At 34.8% G+C, this 22,881-nt stretch overlaps 1 protein-coding gene across 4 annotated transcripts; it reads right to left on the bottom strand.

The window, feature by feature from the left end:
- Positions 1 to 1,221: 1,221 nt before the first annotated feature.
- Positions 1,222 to 22,782, bottom strand: LOC121971796 (ribulose-1,5 bisphosphate carboxylase/oxygenase large subunit N-methyltransferase, chloroplastic-like). Of its 4 annotated transcripts, XM_042523233.1 has the most exons (14): positions 22,332 to 22,393; positions 22,166 to 22,241; positions 21,312 to 21,479; positions 16,190 to 16,395; positions 15,974 to 16,060; positions 15,774 to 15,866; positions 10,096 to 10,250; positions 9,881 to 9,965; positions 9,706 to 9,792; positions 9,521 to 9,640; positions 7,896 to 7,997; positions 7,645 to 7,815; positions 7,489 to 7,570; positions 1,222 to 1,575 (listed from the first exon to the last, which is right to left on the bottom strand). In XM_042523233.1, exons 3-12 carry the CDS (start codon positions 21,337 to 21,339, stop codon positions 7,645 to 7,647), a joined length of 1,134 nt encoding a protein of 377 aa, XP_042379167.1. In that variant the 5' UTR covers positions 21,340 to 21,479; positions 22,166 to 22,241; positions 22,332 to 22,393; the 3' UTR covers positions 1,222 to 1,575; positions 7,489 to 7,570. The 4 variants fall into 4 exon arrangements, with proteins under 4 accessions (XP_042379167.1, XP_042379164.1, XP_042379165.1 ...); XM_042523230.1 differs by lacking the exon at positions 21,312 to 21,479 and having other exon boundaries at positions 22,332 to 22,782; XM_042523231.1 differs by lacking the exons at positions 1,222 to 1,575; positions 21,312 to 21,479 and adding an exon at positions 1,597 to 1,691 and having other exon boundaries at positions 22,332 to 22,782.
- Positions 22,783 to 22,881: the final 99 nt, after the last annotated feature.

The following is a 22,881-nucleotide window of genomic DNA, read 5'->3' as shown; positions in this document are numbered from 1 at the left end:
TTAATACCATCAGCTTGCAATGATTTTCCTTTCCGTTGAAGGGTCTTCCTTCATCGCTGCCCAAAGACACCTCTTCTAGACACACATACCATCGGACCAACTTCCTTGCACATTGGAAGGAAGATCAACGGTGCTTGTATTTGCCTTGAGGTCCCTACACACACTTCATTGAGACAATTGCACCATCTAAAAAGAGGATTAGAGTGTTTAGAAGGCCTACAAACTCTAAAAGAGAAGTGAAAAGACAGGCTTCATCTATTCATGTTTATTGAATTTAAAAAACATGACTTAAGTTCTAACACGAACCTCTTCGTTTGTCGAACCACCAAAGTCATCTTCACTAGGTTAGGACCCTGCAAGCTCACAGCCATTGCAAGGCCACTGAGAGCTCATGACCGAAGCTAGCCCCCGCAAGCTCACAGAGTCACAGTCACTGTCTAGCTGCTGCAAATCGCAGCAAGGCTGTTGTGAGTAGAGGCAAAGTCACTGCAAGCTAGTAGCAATGCCGGCCTGGGAGTTCCTCCCTTTCTTTGTTTTTTCTTCCTTCCTTCACTGGTTTCCTCTTTCCCTCCTTTGTCTTTCAACTGCTGATCTATTTCCACTCTTAAGGGCAAAAATAAGTTTTAAACCAAAAGTGACTATCACTACCCATTTGCTCGGTAAACTATCTATTCTAAGTTTTAAAATCACACTTTCTCCGTAGACTATCTATTCAACAATTTTGCTGTAAAAGACCAAATGTTCATTGGTAAAAAAGCAAATGAAATTTAAAAAATTACAACAAATTGTATCTTTATCAAATAGCTCGATATTGTGGAAGCAAATCATGAATTACCTAAGAAACAGCAGACCATTAACCTTTTCTTGAAAAATACAGATTAAGAGCAATATGCTAACGCTCTTCCTCACCATAACCACTCCCCAGTAGAAAGAAGATATCAACCAAGCTGAGTCCAAGACACTGTTGTTCATTAGTCACAGAACAATGTCATTCTTCCATGTCAAACTTGCCTCAACATATCATTAAAAATAAATAAAAATCATCTAGTGGATTTGCATGACCTCATAAAAGAAAAACTAGACAAGGATTGAAAATTTTCAAAATGGGTACATGACATTGGAAATTTAGCTGGTGAATTTTGATGCCTGCACTAGTACCAACTCAATACAATTACGAAGCATATGATGACAAAAAAACTAACAATAACAATAAGGTAGGCATGCCAAACATGAACTAGCCCAGTTATCAGATGCAATTGAACAAACTGAATCAGTAGTGATTTCACAACACAATCGCAATACTAGAAAGAAACAACAATAGGACGCCCCACTTATGTACAACAATATGTACAAGAAATAAAATAATAGGGTCCTCTAGTTATCGAAAACAGTATGCACATACGTAGCAGTAATAAGAAAACATATAGAAGAAGCATCTTTGCAAGTATTGAAAAAAGACCTAACTTGTACAACGCAGCTACTGCAATTGCCCCCATGACCTTAGAAATCAGTTTTCACTTTTCAATACACGGAAGTATTTACTGGCAACGATACGTTATCAGACGAACATTCACTCTGAAACAACAAAAAAGAAATCACAGGTTAAGCTTGGAACACCACAGAGATGGAACAGGTTCGTGCATATTGCTTCAGATATGTAGTGAACTAGACATGCTGATTGTACCTAAATTCTTTAAATAAAATACTATCAATATTAGTATCGGACCAAGCAGAGATCCATTTACCAATAGAATAAAGGTACTAAACACACTAAATACAACAAAGATAAATAAACTATTAACAAACTAACAATTAACATCGGAATCCAATTATTCAACATGATCATTTGCATAAGGCGCTAACCCAATAACAAGAATTTAGGCACTCAGCTATATTATCAAGATCATTTGTAACACCATTTGTAACAATTTGTCTGTAACAATTTGTCTTACATGTATTGAATTGTTCCTATTATTAGTAATAGAATTCCAACAAAATGTACCTGTCATCCATACATTGCCTTTGTCATAAGCTGATTCACAGAGAAAAGCCCATTTTTTTCATAAATCGTGTGAAGCCTCTTTTTAGTAAGTTATATCAAAACCGTTATTTTAAAATCTATTTTCCCCCCTAAATTACAGTTTTCAACAGAACAGCAGATTGCCCATGCATGCACAATCACAGATTTAAAATCAAGTTTTGTGATGAAAATACCCAACTATTGTTCATTCTGGATACCGCTGAAATTGATAGAAAAATCTAAAAATAATAACATTAAAATGAAATTTTTTTGATGTATGAGATGGCAAATAATATTAGGTGTGTAATGCCACAATCAAATTATTAATCATATTTTAGTTATTAGTAATATAATAATATGAAAGGGAGCCTTGGCGCAACGGTAAAGTTGTTGCTATGTGATCAAAAGATCACGGGTTCGAATCCTCGAAATAACCTCTTGCAAAAAGCAAAGTAAGATTGCGTACAATGGATCCTTCCCCGGGACCCCACATGGCGGAAGCTTCGTGCACCGGGGTGCCCTTAGTAATATAATAATATGAAGTTAATGTGTTACTATTTAACTACTATATTGCTAATGTTTAATATATCAAGTTAATAGTTCTAGTGTGTATAGGATTAATTATATTCCTTATTTATGTAGCAGTTTATTACTATTGTCGTCAGGCTAAGTGATTAATTATTAACTAATTTAATTGAGATAATAGTATTATCAGTTAATCAGATTAAATCTACCTTTAATCCTATGTCAAATTAGCAATTAATTAAATCTTTACCATAATATCAAAATCAACTAAATTTTCCACCTTCAACTGTGATATTTCTTTCCTGCTCACCTCACAATAACATATTTCTCCAAACTAGCAAGTCAGTCTTTTACAGCTCTCCTTTCTTGCCACTACCTATTCCTCTACATTTCCTCATCTCTACCCCCACTTGCATATCCCGATAAAGATAGGATCTAATTTGTTAGGTGGCCCTCTCTTATTCTACCATTTAATCCCCCTTCACCCTTTTACCATTCCCTAATTTTATGTCCTCCGGCCAAATTTAATATTTTTCTGATGTGTTTCTTTGGCTCCTTCAGTTATTTTTGCATCTCCATGTTACTCAGATTCAAGTAAGAATACGCATGGGTTTGGGTCTAGGTGTCTAACAAACTAGCACATCTCATCAATCATCGTTGTTGTAATCAAGCCAACTTCTCGTACTTGGGTTCTCCATTGAGCTCTATTCAAGCTATGTCTACCCTTACAAAGAAATAAAGATTAAGATTCATGTTTAGACAAGTGATAAACACAGCTCTGGTTATATCCTGCTTCATAGGGACAATTTAACTTTGGTTATCTAATACAACTATGTCTAGTATATTTTACAAGTGACGAACAAGGATATTGAGTGTCCACTCAAAGTGTGAACATCCAAGTGTCATTCCACATGGATATGAAAGGCATAGATGAATCATATATATACTAAGGAAGATAGTAGTCTAACACTATTTATAACGGACTGTAGATTAATTATCTAATAAGGTTTATAATTATATAAATATGGCAACACTAATTAATATTTCAAGTTAATTATCTGATTGAACTTATGATTATATATTTGTCATGGTTAATAACTAATATCATTTTATTTGTTAATTATATAAACTAATACTATTAATAACTGGGCATTAAATAATCATATTTAACATATATTGTTTTAATGTCAGAAATACTCAAATTTCAATGTATCATATCGTATTCTATAACAAATCTGAATGGTTGGTTATTTATTAAAGCATCATATCATGTTAGAATTTTTAATATAAATTAAGATTTGTTGTGAATCCATATAAATTAGCATGTTGCATCAAGATGAACCAAGAATATCACAAATCCTTTGTCGAATAGGGGTTTGCTGCTAACACCCTGAAAATGTCCAACCGCAACCTGATATTTATATTCACCTCAATAAAGATTGTTGGAATGTATACTAAAAGCCTAGTTTTTTGTATAAACATTTACTTAGAAATAAGAATCACATTGGTCAAATATCTACCAGTTAAGTGTAATTGTTCGATTAATTTATATTATAGATAACATGGTGTGTGGTGTCACACATAGACGATTATGTTATCAGTTCTTTATAAATTATAAACAGTTGCTCACGACAAGATGGAAAGGAACAAACCGTTAGAATAGTCGTAGTGTAATTAGGTATTAGTTTATCTTGACTGATAAATTACACTAGTACACTCTGAGTGTATTGAGCAGGACCATTTAAGGTAAGTTCTTTTTATACTGTCTTAATAAAAGAACAAGACCTTAGTTATTATGGAAGTGTGTGCTCTTAATCCTAATATAATATCAAGCACATATATTTAGTATTTATTTCTTTGACTTATCAAAGGGTGAGATTTAGCTCGATAAATCAATAGGCCCGATAAGTTGGGGAATGATATTACTTATAGTGTATGTTGTTGATTATAGAAGGAAATTATGTCCTAGTAATCTAGGCTGATAATGTCCCCAAGAGGAGCTCATAAGGATTGTCAAGTTAAACCCTGCAGGTGGACTTAGTCCGACACGACAATAAGGTTGAGTGGTACTACTCTTGGACTAAGATATTAATTAAAGTGAGTTGTCAGTAACTCATTTAATTAGTGGGCATTCGACATATTACACACGGGGAGATTAACACACTCATGATAAGGACCCCAAAATGTAATTTGGGATTGGTGCGGTAGTTCAGTAATAATTCTTTAGTAGAATGAATTACTATTGATGAAATTAAGTTGGGTGTTCGAGATGAACACGGGAAGCTTAATTTCATCGGAAGACCAAAACCAATTCCTCCTCTCGGTCTCTATCGTAGCCTCTTATTTATAAAGTATTATACCCACCTATACCCACTTTTATACCCATCCTAAGGTGACCGGCCGAGCCTTGCTTGGAGCCTAAGCGAGGGGCCAGCCAAGTTAATCCTTGGATGAACCAAGTGGTGGTCGGCCCTAGCTTGAGTCCAAGCTTAGGTGGCCAGCCACAATAAAATTAAAAGGATTTTATTTTTAAAATTTTTCTTATGTGGATTCCATGGTTTTAAAAGAGAGTTTAAAATTTAAATCTTTCCTTTTATAGCTTTCTACAAAAGATTAAGAAAAGATTTGATATCTTTCCTTATTTGTAGATTGAAAAGAAGATTTAAATTTGATAAAATTTTCCTTTTTTGTAACCATGTTCATGATTTAAAAAGAGAGTTTAAAATTAAATATTTCCTTTTATAAGCTTCTACAAAAGATTAAGAAAAGATTTGATATCTTTCCTTATTTGTAGATTGTAAAGAGATTTTAATTTTAAAGATAACTTTCCTTTTTGGAAATCATCCACATGTTTTAATAGAGAAATTTTAATTTATATATTTTCTTTTATAACCAACCATGAAGGGATAAATTATTAGAGAAATTTTTATTTTAAAATTTCCGGAAACAAATTAGGAAGTTTTAATTTTTGTTAAAACTTTCCTTGTTTAGGATTATGAGGTGGTCGGTCATATTGTTTTAAGAAAAGGAAATAAGTTTTAATTAATTAAATTTTCCTTTTCATGGCAAAGAAAATAAGAAAGATTTTATTTAATTTTTCCTTATTTGCCAAGACCAAGAATTATAAAAGATGGGATAGGGGTGACTTTATGGCTAATAATTCTATTCTATTCTCCTCCTCTCTTCCTTGGTGATGTGGCCGGCCCTTCTAGTTCTCCCTTCTCCTTTTTCTTTCTTCTCCTTGGCCGAAACATTTCATCCTTTGGAGCTTGGAAGGTGGCCGGATATTGCTTGGAGAAGAAGAGAAAGGAGGTTTTGTTTTTTGCATCCCTTGGAGCTTGGTGGTGGTGGTTGAACCTCTACATCCTTTGAGGAGTTTTGGTGGCCGAAACTTGGTGAGGAAGAAGAAGGGCTTGGGTGGTTCTCATCTCGGTAAATCGTTGCCCGCACAATGTTCGAGATAAGAAGAGGAATACGGTAGAAGATCAAGAGGTCGTTACATACAAAGAAAGGTATAACTAGTAATTATTTTCCGCATCATACTAGTTTTCTTTGTATGAATTCCAAACACAAGAGGCATATGATTCTAGAGTTTCGAATTTGTGATTCGAGTTTGTGTTTTTTTTGTTTTTCGAATTTGTGATTCGATTGTTCTTTTTGGTTAAACCTAATGTTATTTTAGGAAATTAAATATTGAATTTCGTTAAGAGGCTTTGTCAAGGCAGTGGTGGATGCTCCCATACCCAAGAAGGTCATGTGCCTCGCCATGTTTGACGTGGGAGCCAATTTCCAAAATTAATATTTAATAAAATTTATAACATAGGTGAATTTTGATCAATAGTGTTAAGTTCTGCTTACGATCTAAGCCTAAACCATTAAGAACAAATAAGTTAAATTTGGAATCAATAATGTTAAGTTCCGTTTGCGATTCCGAATTTAATTTCTAAAGAACACAATAGGTTGTTAGGAAAGGTTCGACACTTGTACAAAATTTTTGTACAGTGGAACCGGTACGATCTTCCTAGGACCAACTAACAAAGATGACTGTCTTGGAGTGGTCAAGTTATAGATCATGTAGCCGGGTACCATAACCACCAATAGGTTCTGAACCTTACTAGCTAGCAATATAGAGATGCTATGGTCTCAACTATTGAAAGTCTAATTTAATTTGTGGTTGTCCTCATCCTAAACAGCACCAGGTTTGGATTAGCCTGTTGCATCAAGATGGATAAGGAATACTCCAAATCCTTGAAAATGTCCGATGCTACCACTACAATCCAACGTTTCTGATATCTTTGACTCCATGAAGATAGGACAATCTTAGAGTGGTCAAATTAAAGGCCATCTAGCCTTAAAATATAATGATGAAGCAGAGGCAGGAAAAAGAGAGAAGCAGAGGTACATCAGAAATGCATCATCAATTTGCAGTTGAAGATTAATAGTTACTAGTTGTAACGATTGAAATTCAGAAAGGTATTGTATCCATAATTAGGTGAAAATTGTTTTGGAGAAAGATGGTTGAGACCTTGACTATGTGATGTTGTCAATTTAATAAAGAATGTGTTTACTATAATTCATTAGTGGGGTGTGAGAACTATAATCTAATTGGTTTCAAGCTTTGGGATCATATCCCAATATGCTCAAGTTACCATTCAATTTTCCCCGCCTATCTTTGAACCCACTTTACATATTCATATTCACTGCTATATTGCATTAGCAGGAGGCTAGCATTTGCGTCTTCAATTATTGCAAACTAATGTTTCCTATTTACCATCCTTAACCCCAGCACAAATTACAACTTTTGAGCATCCTCATTCTAACTAATATGAATCTATCAAGAATCATTGAATTTAGGAGAAATTGAAACTATTATGATATATTAGTATAGCAGCTGATAAAGCATAATCCAAATAGATTTAGAACTTCATTTTTTATAGGCTTACTCAGAAAGTTAGGTGTCTTAAACCATCTATGCGATGCTGATTTGATGCTGCTTAAGAGCTTTACTTATAATCTTCTTTATCCCTGAAAGGATTAGCTGCTTCTGAGTATGATTCAATATGATCGACTAATTTGGAATGGAAACAAGAGTAAAATACCTAAATTTTCAACTGTGGCATGAAAGGAGCTGGACAAGGAGATATTGTGTCATCTGGTAATTCATGTATAAAATCATAAGTGGCCTGCAAACAAGCATGAATCATTTTTTTTTCCAATTTAACTAGTTGAACTGCAACTCGCTTCTTCGGATCCAGGTTGCAATCTGCCAACTGATAATCAAAGGATACCAACTTGCTTACTAGCACATATTTGAATACTATGGAATAAGTACTATCTGCAATGTCATTACCATATCTTCATCCTCAATCAAAGTTGTAGGGTAGGCCACCAACCGAGCCTCAAAGTAGTTTACAAGTTGGTCGAGCACAGCTCTCTCCATGCATGGGCTTAACTGTTGTAAGAAAATAACTAAATGTTGTACAAACATGAACTCTGTCACAAGTGATACAAGCAAGCATTCCAAGCAGCATCCATTATCAAGAAAAAGAAACTGTGAACTTATCCAAGTATGCATCATATCACCTCGATTGAACTAGCAAACAAACTAACCTTTTGGATTGACAACAAAAAACTAATTGAGTTGCAATTTCCAATTGTCACAACCAAGAATCAGAATAAGTACAATGAGAGACAACAAAAGCTTCATTCCATGTCTCAGAAATGGACCCAAAGAAACTGCGCAATACAAAATCACAGTTTTGGCTTAATTTGTCTTCATTTCTTTTTTCTGTGAATGACTAGTCAGTCAATAATATTTCCTCATGGCATCCTTAGGACTTCTCAATGTCTCATTTAGAACCAGGATATTTTGAATCTTTAGACACCAGGAAAGTAGACATACGAAAGTGTTCAGTATTTTTTGCTTTTAGAAATCTGCCTTGCTGCTTTGTCAGTGCTCCATGCCAAAGTAGGAACACCTCAAATGCTTGGATATCTCAAATAGACAACAAATGTTACTGCTTCCCAGCATAGTAAAGCAGATTAACACCAATTGGCATAAGTTTAACCTTCTTAGCAATTGCCAAGAAAGAGTTTTCATCATTTGTTTGGATGATTGGTAGAAAGCGATGCTTCAGTGAATGGAAACTTATTCAGTCAAATAAAAGCATATTTCAAGGTTAAGAAAAATCACTTCTATTTCACCTATAAGACTCGATTTCTTGAAAAGATTGAGCCAAAAAAACCATTTAACAGTTTGATTCTCAGTTTAGATTCAATTGGTTAGTGCAGTCAAGATAGCTGGGGCCTCTTTTTCATAAGTTATGATCTACCAAATATTTTTACACAAAATACAAAACCAATAATATGAATATATTAAAAGTTTAAAACACTACCAAATCTCAAAAAGGGATGGGCTCAAGTCGGCCCAAATTGAACCATACTTGGTCCACGCCAAAAAGAAAAAAGACACTTGAAGTTACAAAATATATAGACATCATGAAACTAATAAGCATAATTAAACTTAAATAATAAAAAATACATTATAAATATAAAATATTAAACTAAAAACTAACATTTACATACACTAGATAAATACAAATTCAAAAATAGGATAACCATGGGTAATCACATTTTTCTTCAATCTTACATTGTCAACAAAACGCTAGAAAAATGCTTTCAGCACATTTTTATAAGCACAACCAAACATATATATAAGTCAACTGTCAAATAAATAAAAGTCTTAACCACATATATTAAGAAATTTTGATTATGTGATACATTGATCATAACCTAAATATTTAAGAATTACGTTTTTTTGTTTCCCGACTGTAAATAATAAATGATGAACAAGGCATATTCAAGTGATTGTTACAGTTTCAGAACTTTCACTGTTAACAGAAAGGTCAAAATATCCAAGAAATCAAGAAATGGCAGTCTTCAAACTAAAAGAACCAAGTGGATAGGCTAATGTACCAGACATGTAGGGCCTTGAGAAGAAATGACAGAGTGCATATCAGCTGCATTGGAAATGCAGCCTAATCTGAGGTATGGCAGCATCTCTAATATGGCTTCCTTTTCTCTACCTACATGCACCTGAAAAAAGAGGCAATCTCATATCTGCTTGGAAATTTAGGAGGAAAAAAGTTCAGCTCTCATACAAGAAAAGTTTGGACAGATAGCTTTCCATTTCTCTGAGCAACCATTCTCTTTTCTTGGTATTGAGGATCTTCTGTATTTAAAGATGCCTGGAGTCCACATATGTAAGAAAGTTATACCAAGTCGACTAAGCAAATGAGGTGCTAGCAAAGCGAGATGAGTCAATGTGAGATTCACCTCAATTAGTATACGGTCATAAGGATTGTCTTCATCAACAAAACCATAATTGAGAAGCAACCTAGAGTTTGGTTGGGGTCCACACCTATCAAATATAGTTGAGATATCAGTGAATATAACCTTGCAAATTTACAAAGAGAACACGGTAGAGCAATGGTTAGTTGGAAAAGGAATAACATCTACAATAAGTATAATTTTTTAAATAAAAAAATTACCATACGACAATAGGATCTCCAGCTTTGTATGGACAATCAACTACTAGTTGAACAGAAGTATCAGTAGCAGTTAACATTGCTTTACAGTTGCTCTTGTAAGCCAACAAAGGAGGTCCCAGAGGAACTAATGCAAACCTTCTGGCCAAAGTTACCTTCTGTTATAAATGAAATAAACAAACAAGACAATCAAAAAAAGTCTGAAAAATTACCATTAAAAGAACAAAACATATAACGTGATTTTTCTCATGAAATAGATATATCTCTAACATGTCAACAGGAACTGCAGGTAAATGCCAAGATATTTAGAATGAAAAAGAAAAATAAGAAAATGTGTTTTGTAATATTCTTGATTTGCACTAATTATTATTTATTTTGGTGTTGAGGCCTTCAACTAAATGGCATAATTAACATTCATTTGGCTAAAATTTCATCAATTGGAGGCAAATTGAGTAGATATGATTGAAGCAAGATCTGATCATAATAATATGTAGTTTGGGTTAAATCTTGGAGTTTTCTCTCTCTCTTTTTTATCAATTGGAGGTCAAACACCTCTTTTCATCCAGTGATTTCTTTTCTTCTTTCCAAAGTTATGCACCCCTCCCCCCACCTTTGTCGACAACATAGAGAACATCCCTCTCCTTCCCCTCTTCTCCCTCCTTAGAGGAGAGCCAACAACAAAGCATTTGTGGCTTCTTGTGGAAGAGGGGAGCACCCTTGGAGGAGTTTTCCTCTTTGATTTAAGGTGAAAATCTACCCAATTTCTTCTTCATTTATTTGGATAAACCTAGACATATATTTTTGATGAATTTGATGATATTGATCTTTTTAAGGAAAAGAAGTTGAAGGGATTAAGATCTTCTCATTGTAAACCTCCCTACAACTTTGATGCTGAGAAGCATGAAAATCATACTTCCTTGTTGGCTTTGGCTATTATTTTATGGATTGAAATTTAGTAGAGGTTTAAAGTAATTTTAAAGGCTCAAATTGTACCTTTTTAGAGGTAATTAATAGTGTAGGTGTTCTCCTTTGTCGAACTCAATTTTTATAAGAATCTTATGCATGAATCAAATGATAATCTCAAAGATTGTAGGGATCAAGTAGGCTATCCTAAATATTAAAAGAAGCCTAAAATGGTGTTTTAAAATTCAAAAAGAGGAAAAACAAAGGCTAGCATGAACAAGGTGTGTTGTGGCATGATTGTATTACCATGGAGTTCCATGCTAAATTAGGTTGTTTTCATATGGTTAAATTTGGGTGTTTTCTTTAATAAAAGAATGTATAATGATAGTTACGCTTCTATTCACTTTTACATAATTTTGAGATTGTTTGACCATTGTAGTGCTCATATTGAAAATGTTAAAATTTCCACTCTCTTGTAGAACGACTAATATGTAGTATTTTCTTTACACACCTTGGCAATTAGACCAAAAAGGATAAAAAGGTGAACAAGGCTAATCCTTTTAAAAAGATTGGAATAAATATATGTAAGAAAACCACTATAGAAGGATAGAGGTGATGCTTAACTATGTTTTATAGACGAGACTAAGGTTCATTATTATGCTTGCTTATTTGTTGGTTGCATGACTTCTTATTAGTGGGTACATGTTTTATTCATGTTGGAAAAATGTTAAATGCTAGGTGGATACTTGCCTTTGCATATATTGGGTGTATAGTTATTTGTACAATGTTGACATAATAATTTTTCGCCTGTGGATAAGTCCAACCATGGTGTTATGACTTATGATGGTTTGGTAATACAATCTAAGTCTAACCCATTCTATTTGATCGCTTACTTATTGTGCAACACTAATTGTGTAAACTGTAGATTAAGTGGTCGAGTTTAGATGATAGAGCTCATGAGTTATGTGTAAGTCGTGTGGAGTTCAAACTTGTGGGTAGCCATCAAGCTTGAAGAACTCAAAGCCCTATGTGTAATGTGCTAATAGTTGTAATATTGGGCTTGTTTTGGGTTAGATTAAGGGTAAATTGCCCTAAAATCCCCATGCAAAGTTTCAACTTTGCCATCAGTCGCTATGTTAGAAAATATTTGTTTCTAACTCCCTAATCAACACCAATTCACCTAATTCACTACCTGTGCACACATTTTGAGGGATTATTACAAAATATAGATACAAAAAGTCTAAAAGGCAATATCATTCATCCAAAATAAGGTATAATTTCTCTTAAATTTAGCACAATTTAAACTCAAATCTAGTACACTACCTTTGCACACAATTTTTAGGTACGTTGTAAAATATAGGTATAAGAAATCCATAATGAGGTATAATTCCTTTTAAATTCAGCATCATTCCTATGCACACATTTTTTAAGTACGTGGCAAAATATAGGTACAAAAAGTCCATAATGAGGTATAATTCCTCTAAAATTCAGAATCATTCAAACTAAAATCTAGTATATTTTCTATCCAATTGAGCACTATCTATAATAGATCGATCAACATCATCTATATGCATGAATATGTAGTATATGTGCAGGTACATAATCCATTTTATTAGGTACAAAATATTTGAAATCAAGTATATATGTAGTTTAATTGGATATAATTATACAAGATTGTGCACAAGTAGTGAATTAGGTGAACTGGTGTGGATTAGGGAGTTGAAACAAATATTCTCTAACATAGGGACTGACGGCAAAGTTGAAACTTTGCATGGGGAGTTTAGGGCAATTAACTGTTATATCAATTGTATTATAGGATTTAGCTCATAAACAGAATTTGTTTTCTAAGGAAATTCATTCTAGATCCTACAAGGTAATTAATAGGTTGACTCTTAGCTGTTGGATGGTCAAACAAATTGAGACAACTTGATTCATCCATTGACACAAATTGGGTCAACCAAATATCTGTGTTTGATTGACCAAATTGGGTGTGTTGACCAAAGTTAGTTTTTAGTTGACACGCATTGGATTGTAACATTTTCTGTCGACTAAATTTGGGTTTGTATGAACCAATACTGCCCAGATTTGAACGTTGATATCTCTTAACTGTCATATTTTGGATGTTGGTTAACACATTGATTTTTGGTCGATTTAAATACCTAAAAAGAGTCATTCAGCCTTGTTTCATGGTTTGTTTGGTAGATCATCTGACAATGAATGGTCACACAAAAAAAATATGTAATCATCCTCCCTCTTATACCAGTGTCAAAAGGAACACCAAAAGGCTTAGGAAGCAAATGAAAAGTTTCATCTGTGGATTTGAAGCTCTACTTTTGGATAAGATTTTACTCATTAAGGGATAGATTCTTATCTATGGAGTAAGGGAGAAACATTTACTCATTTACTCATTGCTTATCATCTTGAGAGAGTATGTTTGATTTCAGAGTGGATCTAAAAGTAATATGATAACATGAAAATAATACATAATTATTCTATGTTAAAACTATAATAAGGTTGAATCTTCTAGTTGATTCATGCTTTTTTATTTCTATTTTAACAACTAAGGCCCATAAATAGTGTTCAACCATGTAAAATGCTAGAACATTAAGCTATTTTCCTAGAAAATGCTTTTGAGGAAAACAATTACCTTAACAAACAATGTCTATGACTACTCAACAAGGCCATGAAATAAACGACTAATTCAAAATATGGTTACTAAATGGAAATAATTTCCATTGTCTTCTTTTCTTTCAAAAATGCACTTGATGTTTCCAATGCATGTCAGTATGGTTGTTCCATAAATATCCCAATACAAGATCATCAGTAAAATTAACCAATAAATGTAGAAAACATAACTGTGACAAAAATAATCAAATGCAAGGTCAAGGAAGTGGCCAGCATGAGATTGTGGGAGACTTTGGAAGTTTCTGTTAGATAGCTGCTTCATAACTGCAGCAAAAATATGGTGAAAATAACCAAAAGTACTTCATCTATTTAACGTTGTGCTATTTATGACAGCAGCTTTCATTTAATACATAGGGGCAGGAAAAGATGAAACAGTCACTACAGAGTCATCACTTTTCTTTTCCTCTAGCAGCCAGAAAGCCTATTTGAATGGCCCCAAATTCTTGTAGGCTGCCCTCCCTCTATTGTGCCCCAAACACTACAATAAAGTGTGGTTATGATAAAAAAAACTGAAACAACAGCAGCAAGCAAAAGGATGAACAAGGCTACTTATGAGGACCAAGATGCTATTTGGATCATCCTAAATTTGCTCACTCGGTCCACACAAACCTCCTTTGTAGTCATGATAGATAAGTAATACTTACATGTTTGGAGCAATTTGTCAAATTTGATGACTGGAGTTGCAGTCAATTCTGTTTCAAGGCGTATTTGATGCAATATTAATGGTCGATCCCTGCTGGAGTCTTTCACATTATTCTGTAGAAGGCACTGCTTAGTTCTTGTCTTAGAACACTGTAAAGTTCTTTTTGTTGCCGTTGGTGATGGCTAATTTCTGCTACTGTGAAGTGCTGAACGTAATGGTTTCTGATGGTGCTTCCTAAGAATGCATATGCAAACAAAGTGTATGTGTGAGCTGAATTGGAATGGTTGAAATTTTCAGCTGGTATGTTGGCTGAATTGTCTATAGTAATTGGTTTTATAAGTGACATTCCTTTGTGATTTTAAATCTTATATAGTGTTGGAAAGATTTTTTTTTTTTTAGAGTTTGAGTTGTAGCAGAAGGGGAGCCTTGGCACAACGGTAAAGTTGTTGTCGTGTGACCGGAAGGTCACAAGTTCGAGTCTTAGGAACAACCTCTTGCAATGCACAGCAAGGCTGCATACAATAAACTCTTTCCCAAGACCATGCATTGACGAGAGCTCCGTGCACCAAGTTGCCCTTTTGAGTTGTAGCAGATGCATAGATAGTGTACATACTTTCCTTATAGTAATATATGTTCTAACTATCATTTTGTTAACAATAGAATTATTATTATTGTTGTTGTTGTTGTTATTAATATTTTTGTTATTTTAACAAACAAGTTATGGTTATAATATATTACAATAAATAATAAAAAATATTATTAATGTAAAGTTATTAAGTAATGATACACTATTGAAATGTAGAAAGGGGGTTTTGAGGCTACTATTGGTCAAGCATGGCTCTCTCGATAGGTAATAACTTCTCCCTGTTGATATTTAACAATAAAGATGGATGAGGGATTGGTTTAGCTAGTGGCAAATAGGAAGCGACAGTAGGCCTGGCAGTCAATCTTATGACTCATCTTGAGCATTGGGAGGTTGATCCATTTAAGCTAGAATTCAAATGAGCCACAAGATTATCTCCCCTGTGTTCGTTCAAACTCAAGTTGTAATTGATGGGGAAACCAGCTATATTTCATAAAATTAATCTAATTTTTTAAAAAATGATTCGATCTTTTTTTACTCACAATTTGCCAAATAAAACGTGTGCAAATAACACACAACAAATACTAGTTTTGATGCATTTAGTAATCAGTTAACAAAACAATGCAACCCATGGATTATTGGATGTCACATCAACGGTGGGCAGAGGAATTAGTAGGTCCAGATCATTGATTTTTACCCCACTGTGAATGACAGTGCAACCAGTTTACATGGTAAGCAAACATAGTCCGTCATCTCATAAAAAATGTACCAACCAACCAGAAAGAATAATGTTGATAGCAAATAATGCTTTGGTGGCAACTCACTGATCTACATCAGCAAAATAAAATTAATTACAAAACAATTTACCTGCAAATGAACAACACATGACTGTACTGCAACAAATGCCTGCTTGAAAATCTCAAATGGAAAAGCCTCCGTAGGAATGTCAAAGGGATATTGCTGTATCACACTAAAAAATAGTGAGAAAATGAAAGTTCATAATAAATTTTAAAAGATTAATCAGAACATTGCAGACTTGTCTGATACTCTGATTATTAATAGAAGACCTGAAAAAGAGATCCAGCCATGAACCAAACTGTGTCCAGCTCATTATACTCTCGCTTTATTCCTTCTTCTCTTCCAAGAACTTCTGCCTGAATGGTTATTAGTTGCAATCTATGTTTATAAATACTAATCATTTAGCTTTGACAGAGTTCTAAGCATATTCCCAGGTTAAAAGTAACATGTGTACAATTTCTGTCTATTGGCTGAATAGCAATTACCTTTGTGTGACTGCCATCTAAGTAGGCCAATTCAGATTCAGACCAAAGAAGAGGAGATTCTACAGCTAGCTGGCCTCTTCCTCGCTGGCGATCAAGTTCCCTGATGAATGGATACCAGAATGACTTCTTTCCTTGCTTTTTCTCATACATGAGATATAGTGCTAAACAAGCTAATTCAGATAGCTTGTTTGTGGTCAATAGTTCAGCTGAAAAACACAGAGCAAATAAGTTAAAACAGGTACAAGGAGTAGCCTCAACTGTATGAAGAACTTCACCAAATGTTCAACATGGGGCAGAAAAATGCCTCACAATGTAAGTTTCAATAACTAGAAAGAAGAAAAAATCTTTTTCTCCATTATTGTTGTTTGTTGATGTTAGAGGTATTAGATTAATTCAGTTATTGGTCTAGTGGCTTTAGTCCCTCACTATCAGTAGGATTTTATCATGAGTCTATCCATGTAATGCTTATCCCTTCATGAAGAAACACAATAGAAGATTTGCATATTCCCAAATTTTACATGGCATCAAAGCCAAGAGATCAGATGCTTTCAAAGCCTAACTGCAACTCCCATCAATGATTGAGCAACACCTTCATAGGTGAATTCCTCCATCACTCGCATCTGTGTCTTACATATACACAGGCACCACCATTGCGAACCTTTGCTTGTGATATGCAGCAAATGGATGCAAACATTATCACTACCAGATTCTCCTTGTGATCTGGCAGCCTAGCAACAATTGCATCTCACATAGTAGCAAGCACAGCCACCGCTACTTGATGCAATAATGAAAAAGATAAATGCATGGCCAAAGCACACATTATCCTAGATGGGCGCTTGGAGTTGGTCAGATCAGTCATACAAGGAGTTGAGCTTTATTGGCTCGCTATACTTCCCATACCTTGTGGAGTTATTAATAAGATATATGGCATATGTCGAACGTTTGTTTGGTCCTCAAAGCATACACCAATCCCCTTGGCCAAGATTTGTCTTTCTAAACAAGGAGGAGGATGTGGACTTCAGGATCTACAAGCATGGAATAATGCTCTACTTTGTTGGACACTTTGGAACATCCAATGCAAGACGGATTCTTTATGGGTGTGATGGGTCCATCACCGCTACATCAAAGGAATTGATTTTTGGCAATGGCGCTCGAAACCCTCGGATTCCCCATTGGCTAAGTGGCTTGTTGACATCCGAGACCAAGTGGTTCAGGGGCTGAATGGGCAAGAAGCAGTGAATATGAGGCTTCTGGAATGGTTTGCTGCAAGAAAAACTGGACCGCAAATGCGTACGATTTCTTTCGACCAAAGGGGCCAGTGGCCTCTTGGACATCAGTGATATGGAGGACAGAAACTCCACCTAAACACCGCTTTATTGTTTGGTTGCTTCCTCATGGAAAGTTGAGGACGGCGGATAGACTTCCGTATGCACCAGACAAAGGCTGTGCAGCTGTTATTTGTGCCGCAAGTATGATGAATCAAATGCACACATCTTTTTTGAGTGTTCCATTTCTAGACTCCTATGGAACAAGGTAAGAAGATGGCTAGACAGTCGACATGAGGTCAGAACCATGGAGAGACTGCTGCAGCAGCACTATAGAGGCGACCGGCGCATCATGAAAGCGCAATACCTTGTTGTTTCATGTATGATTTATCTTTTGTGGGAATGCCGCAATAGATGTCGTTTTGAGAGTGATGTACCTCATGTTGATAGGATGTTCCACAAACTACAGACACATGTCTACCATTTTGTGGATCTCCATTGATTGTATGTCTGATTGTTTGTTATTTTGACATCTATATATATTTTTACCTTTACCAAAAAAAAAAAAAAAAGCACAGCCACCACCACCCTCATGAGCTGACTGACTACATGCTCCATCAGCTCATTAAGATTTATTTCACATGGGAGTGTTATCCTTTTTATGTTTACGAGAGTATATCTAGTTTATGTAACAAGCAAAATATAGATGATATCTATGCACCATCTTGAGTAGTGTTAGAGGAAATCCTGTTTTTGATTTACTGGGTTTAATCCCACATTAGTAGTTCTAGATTTGATGTTTTCTTATGAATCAATATATAATACCCATGTAACGATTATCAAACATAAAAAAACAAAGAAGTGGAAATTTAAATCAACTACCAGCAAATGAAGAAATTTTTAAACTTCATTTGTGAATATATAAAATTAGTCTTTCCAGCAAATTTTTCTATTTAATCTGCTTCCTTTATAGTCTAAATGTGCAAAACCAAATAAAAAAAAGTCTGTAAAATTATAAATTTAGTCAAACTTGATGCTTATCAATCAGTAGCTATAAGTGACACCCCAAATCAGTCATTGTGAGATTGTATACGGTGCCCAAATCATATAAAAATAGAAAGAAAAAGGAGGTAACAAAATCCTTACAAACATACCTACATGTGAATAATGAAGTTTTTTAGATTTGAGCTCGTTTAAGAAGAGATTGTAATGAGGCCTAAAACAGTTTAAGGAGGTTAACTAATTGAAAGATTCAGAAAGCATGATGACAAATTCAACAAGAAAATCTAAGGTAGTAGGGTGAAATCACAATTTTACCCTCTCGAACTTCCACCTAGCTTTGTCATGTGTGTTGTATGTGGGATTAATAGTGATCATTCTATTAGCATTAATACAAGAGCATTTGGTTTCTATTTTAGAAATTATGGGGGTGAATGTAATATTCTAAACAATGGGGACAAAATGATATTTTCTCAAAAAAATAAAACTACCAATGAGATAATCTATTGAATTAAGAATTTAGAAATCATGTTATAAAAATATAATGAGCGCATCAAGTAATGACATCGCTTGTCAATATAAAATGAGTGTGGTACATCAAATGGGAGCACTTAATAAACTTAATTACATCAACAAGTTTTTCTCCCACTAAGTGAAGTCGGCTATATGAATCCTTCTACGTCATTGTACTCAATCATATATTAATTATTAGTCTACTATATTAATTCCTTCCCCACCCACCCATGTGTTCCACTCCCAATGACCTAAGTGGCCCACCCTCCTCCCACCCCACATCTCACTAGAACAAACATAACATACACATCTTCACCTATGTGTAACCCCCATCCACACTCACCCTTTTTGAATCTCAAATCCTATTTTGTAAACCAAAATAATCAAGATAAAAGTACTTTGACTCCCTCACCTCTTCAACTCTAGCACCAACATTTGCTTCCACAAGTTTCTCCCCTTTCGCAGTGCATTTGCACTTATCACACCCCTCCTACCTCCTCCTACCTAATGATAGATTAAATTGAAATTGTGTACTGCCTCATCAACATTGGTAAGAGCAAAAAGTGTAGGGTTGAGTATTTTTCTTCGTTGTACTGCTCTATCTCGTTCAACGTAGGCTGACATGAGGACAAGCCTCATTCATCATAGCTAGAATTGTTCTAGAGGCAGCACAAAAAAAGTATTCATATTGTGCAGTGCCAATTTTTTTATTGGTGAAACAATATGTTACGGTCGTGTCAACCGAACACTTAAAGTGATCTCAATACAAATTATCTACAATGGATTGGGATCAACAATAGCTAATTTGATTTTAGCAGGTTTCTAGAACATGCCTTAGAACAACTCAAGATTGTTGAAAAAAAATGACTAGAATTCTTTGATATTTCAACGTCAACAAAATCAAAGGGAAGATTGAACAAAATTATTGATATGCAACAAGATTCATTGATTAGGTTTAAATTGACCAATCTCTCACCAATCCAAACAGTCTAGCTTGGATATTGTAGATCTAGAGAATCAAGAATATGAAAAATGAGGGTCTACTTTCACAAGTAACAAGATCCACTATATGAGGACTGCCACACTACCAGAGAGATCCCTATGAGTTTGCAATGTAAAAATGAGAGACAGCGCTCGAAGTGTTCAGATTGCCAAAGCCTTCAAAAGAGATAAAGGTTGATTTGAACGAGGAAGTGAAAGTCCATGAAGATTGATTCAAAGCAAAGACGTTCGCGACTTAAAGGGATGTTGTTCTCCATATGGAAGACATCTTCAATGTAACTTTATATGGAAATGTCTTTGATGTAATTTTAAAAGAACATGAAGAGAAGAGGCAATTAAGTACTTTTCAATTAGATTATTGCTAAGATATGGTGCATGTATCGAATATTGCCATTATTATGTAATCATGTTCTAATAATGAATTCATTATTAATATTGAACTATTAAAAATGATATAAATAACTAAATTATTTACTTAACAAATAATAAAAATTATAATATCATTAATTAGGAATATTAACAATATTAAAGTATTATAGATGACAATAACATTAAAAAATTATTTATTTAATCAATATTAAAAACTACATAATATTATTAATTAGGAATAATTTTAAACATAAGATTAAATAAATAAAATTTGGTATTAATTTTAATTTAATTGTATTATCAAATAAGTTATTACCGTTAATTAAATAACATACAAACTCCTATGTATACAATGCTGATATGAATCATACTAACATTATATGAGTTATAATTGATTACATACCATGTGTGGTTAATAATCTAATAATATGATATAAGCTGAATTATTCATAGGGTTTTTGAATTTCTGTTGTTATCTCATTCATTGAATGAACTGATTTTGTACTTTTAAAAGATATATATATAGAGAGAGAGTTTTGATATGCTAAGGACCTAATGCCGCACACCCAATTTGAAAATTATTTTGTGTTTAATACTATAACTCAACCCCTAAACCCTAAAGGCAAAAACCATAAATCGCATAACCACAAGCCGAAAAAAGTCAAAAAAAAATCTGAAATGCACATGTGGCAGGCGGCGTCCGCAGCAAGAGGTCCGGAGCATAAAAATCCTCTCTCTCTCTCTCTCTCTCTCTCTCTCTCTATATATATATATATATATATATACATGCATACATACACACTTGTTTCTCACTAATCCGATCTCACAAATCCTACCAACTAGGTACTTGACCAAATACACCAATACTGAGATTTTTGGAATGTTCAATATCAATATTCGTACCAAGTACCAATACTGACAACCATGAATGGCACACAAGAAAATACACTACGTAGGATGATAAATCCTCTCACCATTGACAACTTCTGAATCTTCTTTCATGAAGACCTTTTATCAGCCTGATCAAATGAATAGCAGGGAAGCCATAGGGGGTTGATCGAACTCATATAATCTTTATAATTGCACTCTTTATTGAACTCATAGAGTCACAGTAATAGAGGAACATAATGAACCTTGAATGGCTAGAAAAGTTAACAAGTTAGAAAAAAATACAGTAGTAGAGGAGCATAGTGAATCTGAATGGCTAGATAAGTTGACAAAGTAAAAAAAAATACAAATCAATGAACTATCACTATACTAATTAGATAGGTTTAGATAATAAAATCTAGGATCGTTCAACATGGTCAAAAGTTTGCTTCCCATTCACATTCTGTAAATCACTCCTGTATCTACTTTATGTATGACAACTAAAGTTTCGCTCTCATTGAAAATATCATAATAATTTAACTACCATGAATCATGCCCTCCACTTTCAAGATCAACAGAATAATCCACTTCCCATGATCAGCATTAAATGACCATATGTTTATTTATAAAAAAAACTGTTGAGTAACCTTGGTTTTGAATAGCTGACATAGAACTTGGAGGCCAATATTTCATTCAATCTCGTTTTACATGAATCAAAACAATAGCCCACACTGAGAGATCTAGCATTTCCTATATACATGAGGTGAGAGTTCATAGACTTAAGTGAAAGACAGCAACATTGCATGTAGAGTCACTTCCCTTCAGTTTTACGTAAGTAGCAAGGCTATGGATCTGCTTGCGCAATTCATTCTCAAAAAGAACATGAAGGTCCAATCTTCAAAGAAGTGCTTATATAGTTGGCAGAAAGTCCAAAAACTACAAAATTCTCTTGCGGACTCACCGATGGTTTCATTTCCCAAAACTCTATCCAGGGTCACTACTAATGAGTTCGGCACCGAAAATACAAGATCACCCGCCTGCCAGGAAAAATCAAACATAACATATATAAAAAGTAGGGAAGCTAACAAAGACGCCATAGGAGGTCTAAACAACGCACAAAATCCTACCTGCAGATCCTCACTGGCCGCGACGTAATGAATAGGCCGATGCTTCCCGTCATGCGAAGGTCTCTCCTTAAGGTCAACCTTGCACGGCGGTAATCCATGCTGGTGCAGCCAGGATTTGAGCTCCGCTCCCTCCGCCCTAACTTTGTCGGAGGGGAGGACCTGCGAGCTCCCCTCTGATCGAGCGACCAGAGTGTCGGCGCCACAGGCGAGGCATGGCTTCTGCCGACGGCTGGCTACCAACGGGGCGCGTCGCCTCTGAACCCGGAAGGCAGGGAGGCGGGAGAGTCGCCGAGGGGAGTGAACGGGAGAGAATAAGCAGGGAGTCAGAAGGTGAGCAACGACCATGGCGCCGATGGGATAGGAGGATTTGGGGTTAGGGCTATTTGTTTGGGGAGCGGAGCTAAGTGGAAATGGCAGAACATCAGCTATCTAAGCGTCGGACCACAAGGCAATCGCCTCATTGGGTGTCCTGGATAAATATATTAAATGAGTATTATTTTAATTTAATATTAAAAGTGAATTCCATTTGTAGCGTTTTGTTATCCAGTAT

This window comes from Zingiber officinale, chromosome 4A (genome assembly GCF_018446385.1).
Source record: "Zingiber officinale cultivar Zhangliang chromosome 4A, Zo_v1.1, whole genome shotgun sequence".
Classification (NCBI taxonomy): domain Eukaryota; kingdom Viridiplantae; phylum Streptophyta; class Magnoliopsida; order Zingiberales; family Zingiberaceae; genus Zingiber; species Zingiber officinale.
The sequence above is the reverse complement of the archived record's forward strand: the minus strand, read 5'-3'. Positions and strand labels throughout refer to the sequence as shown.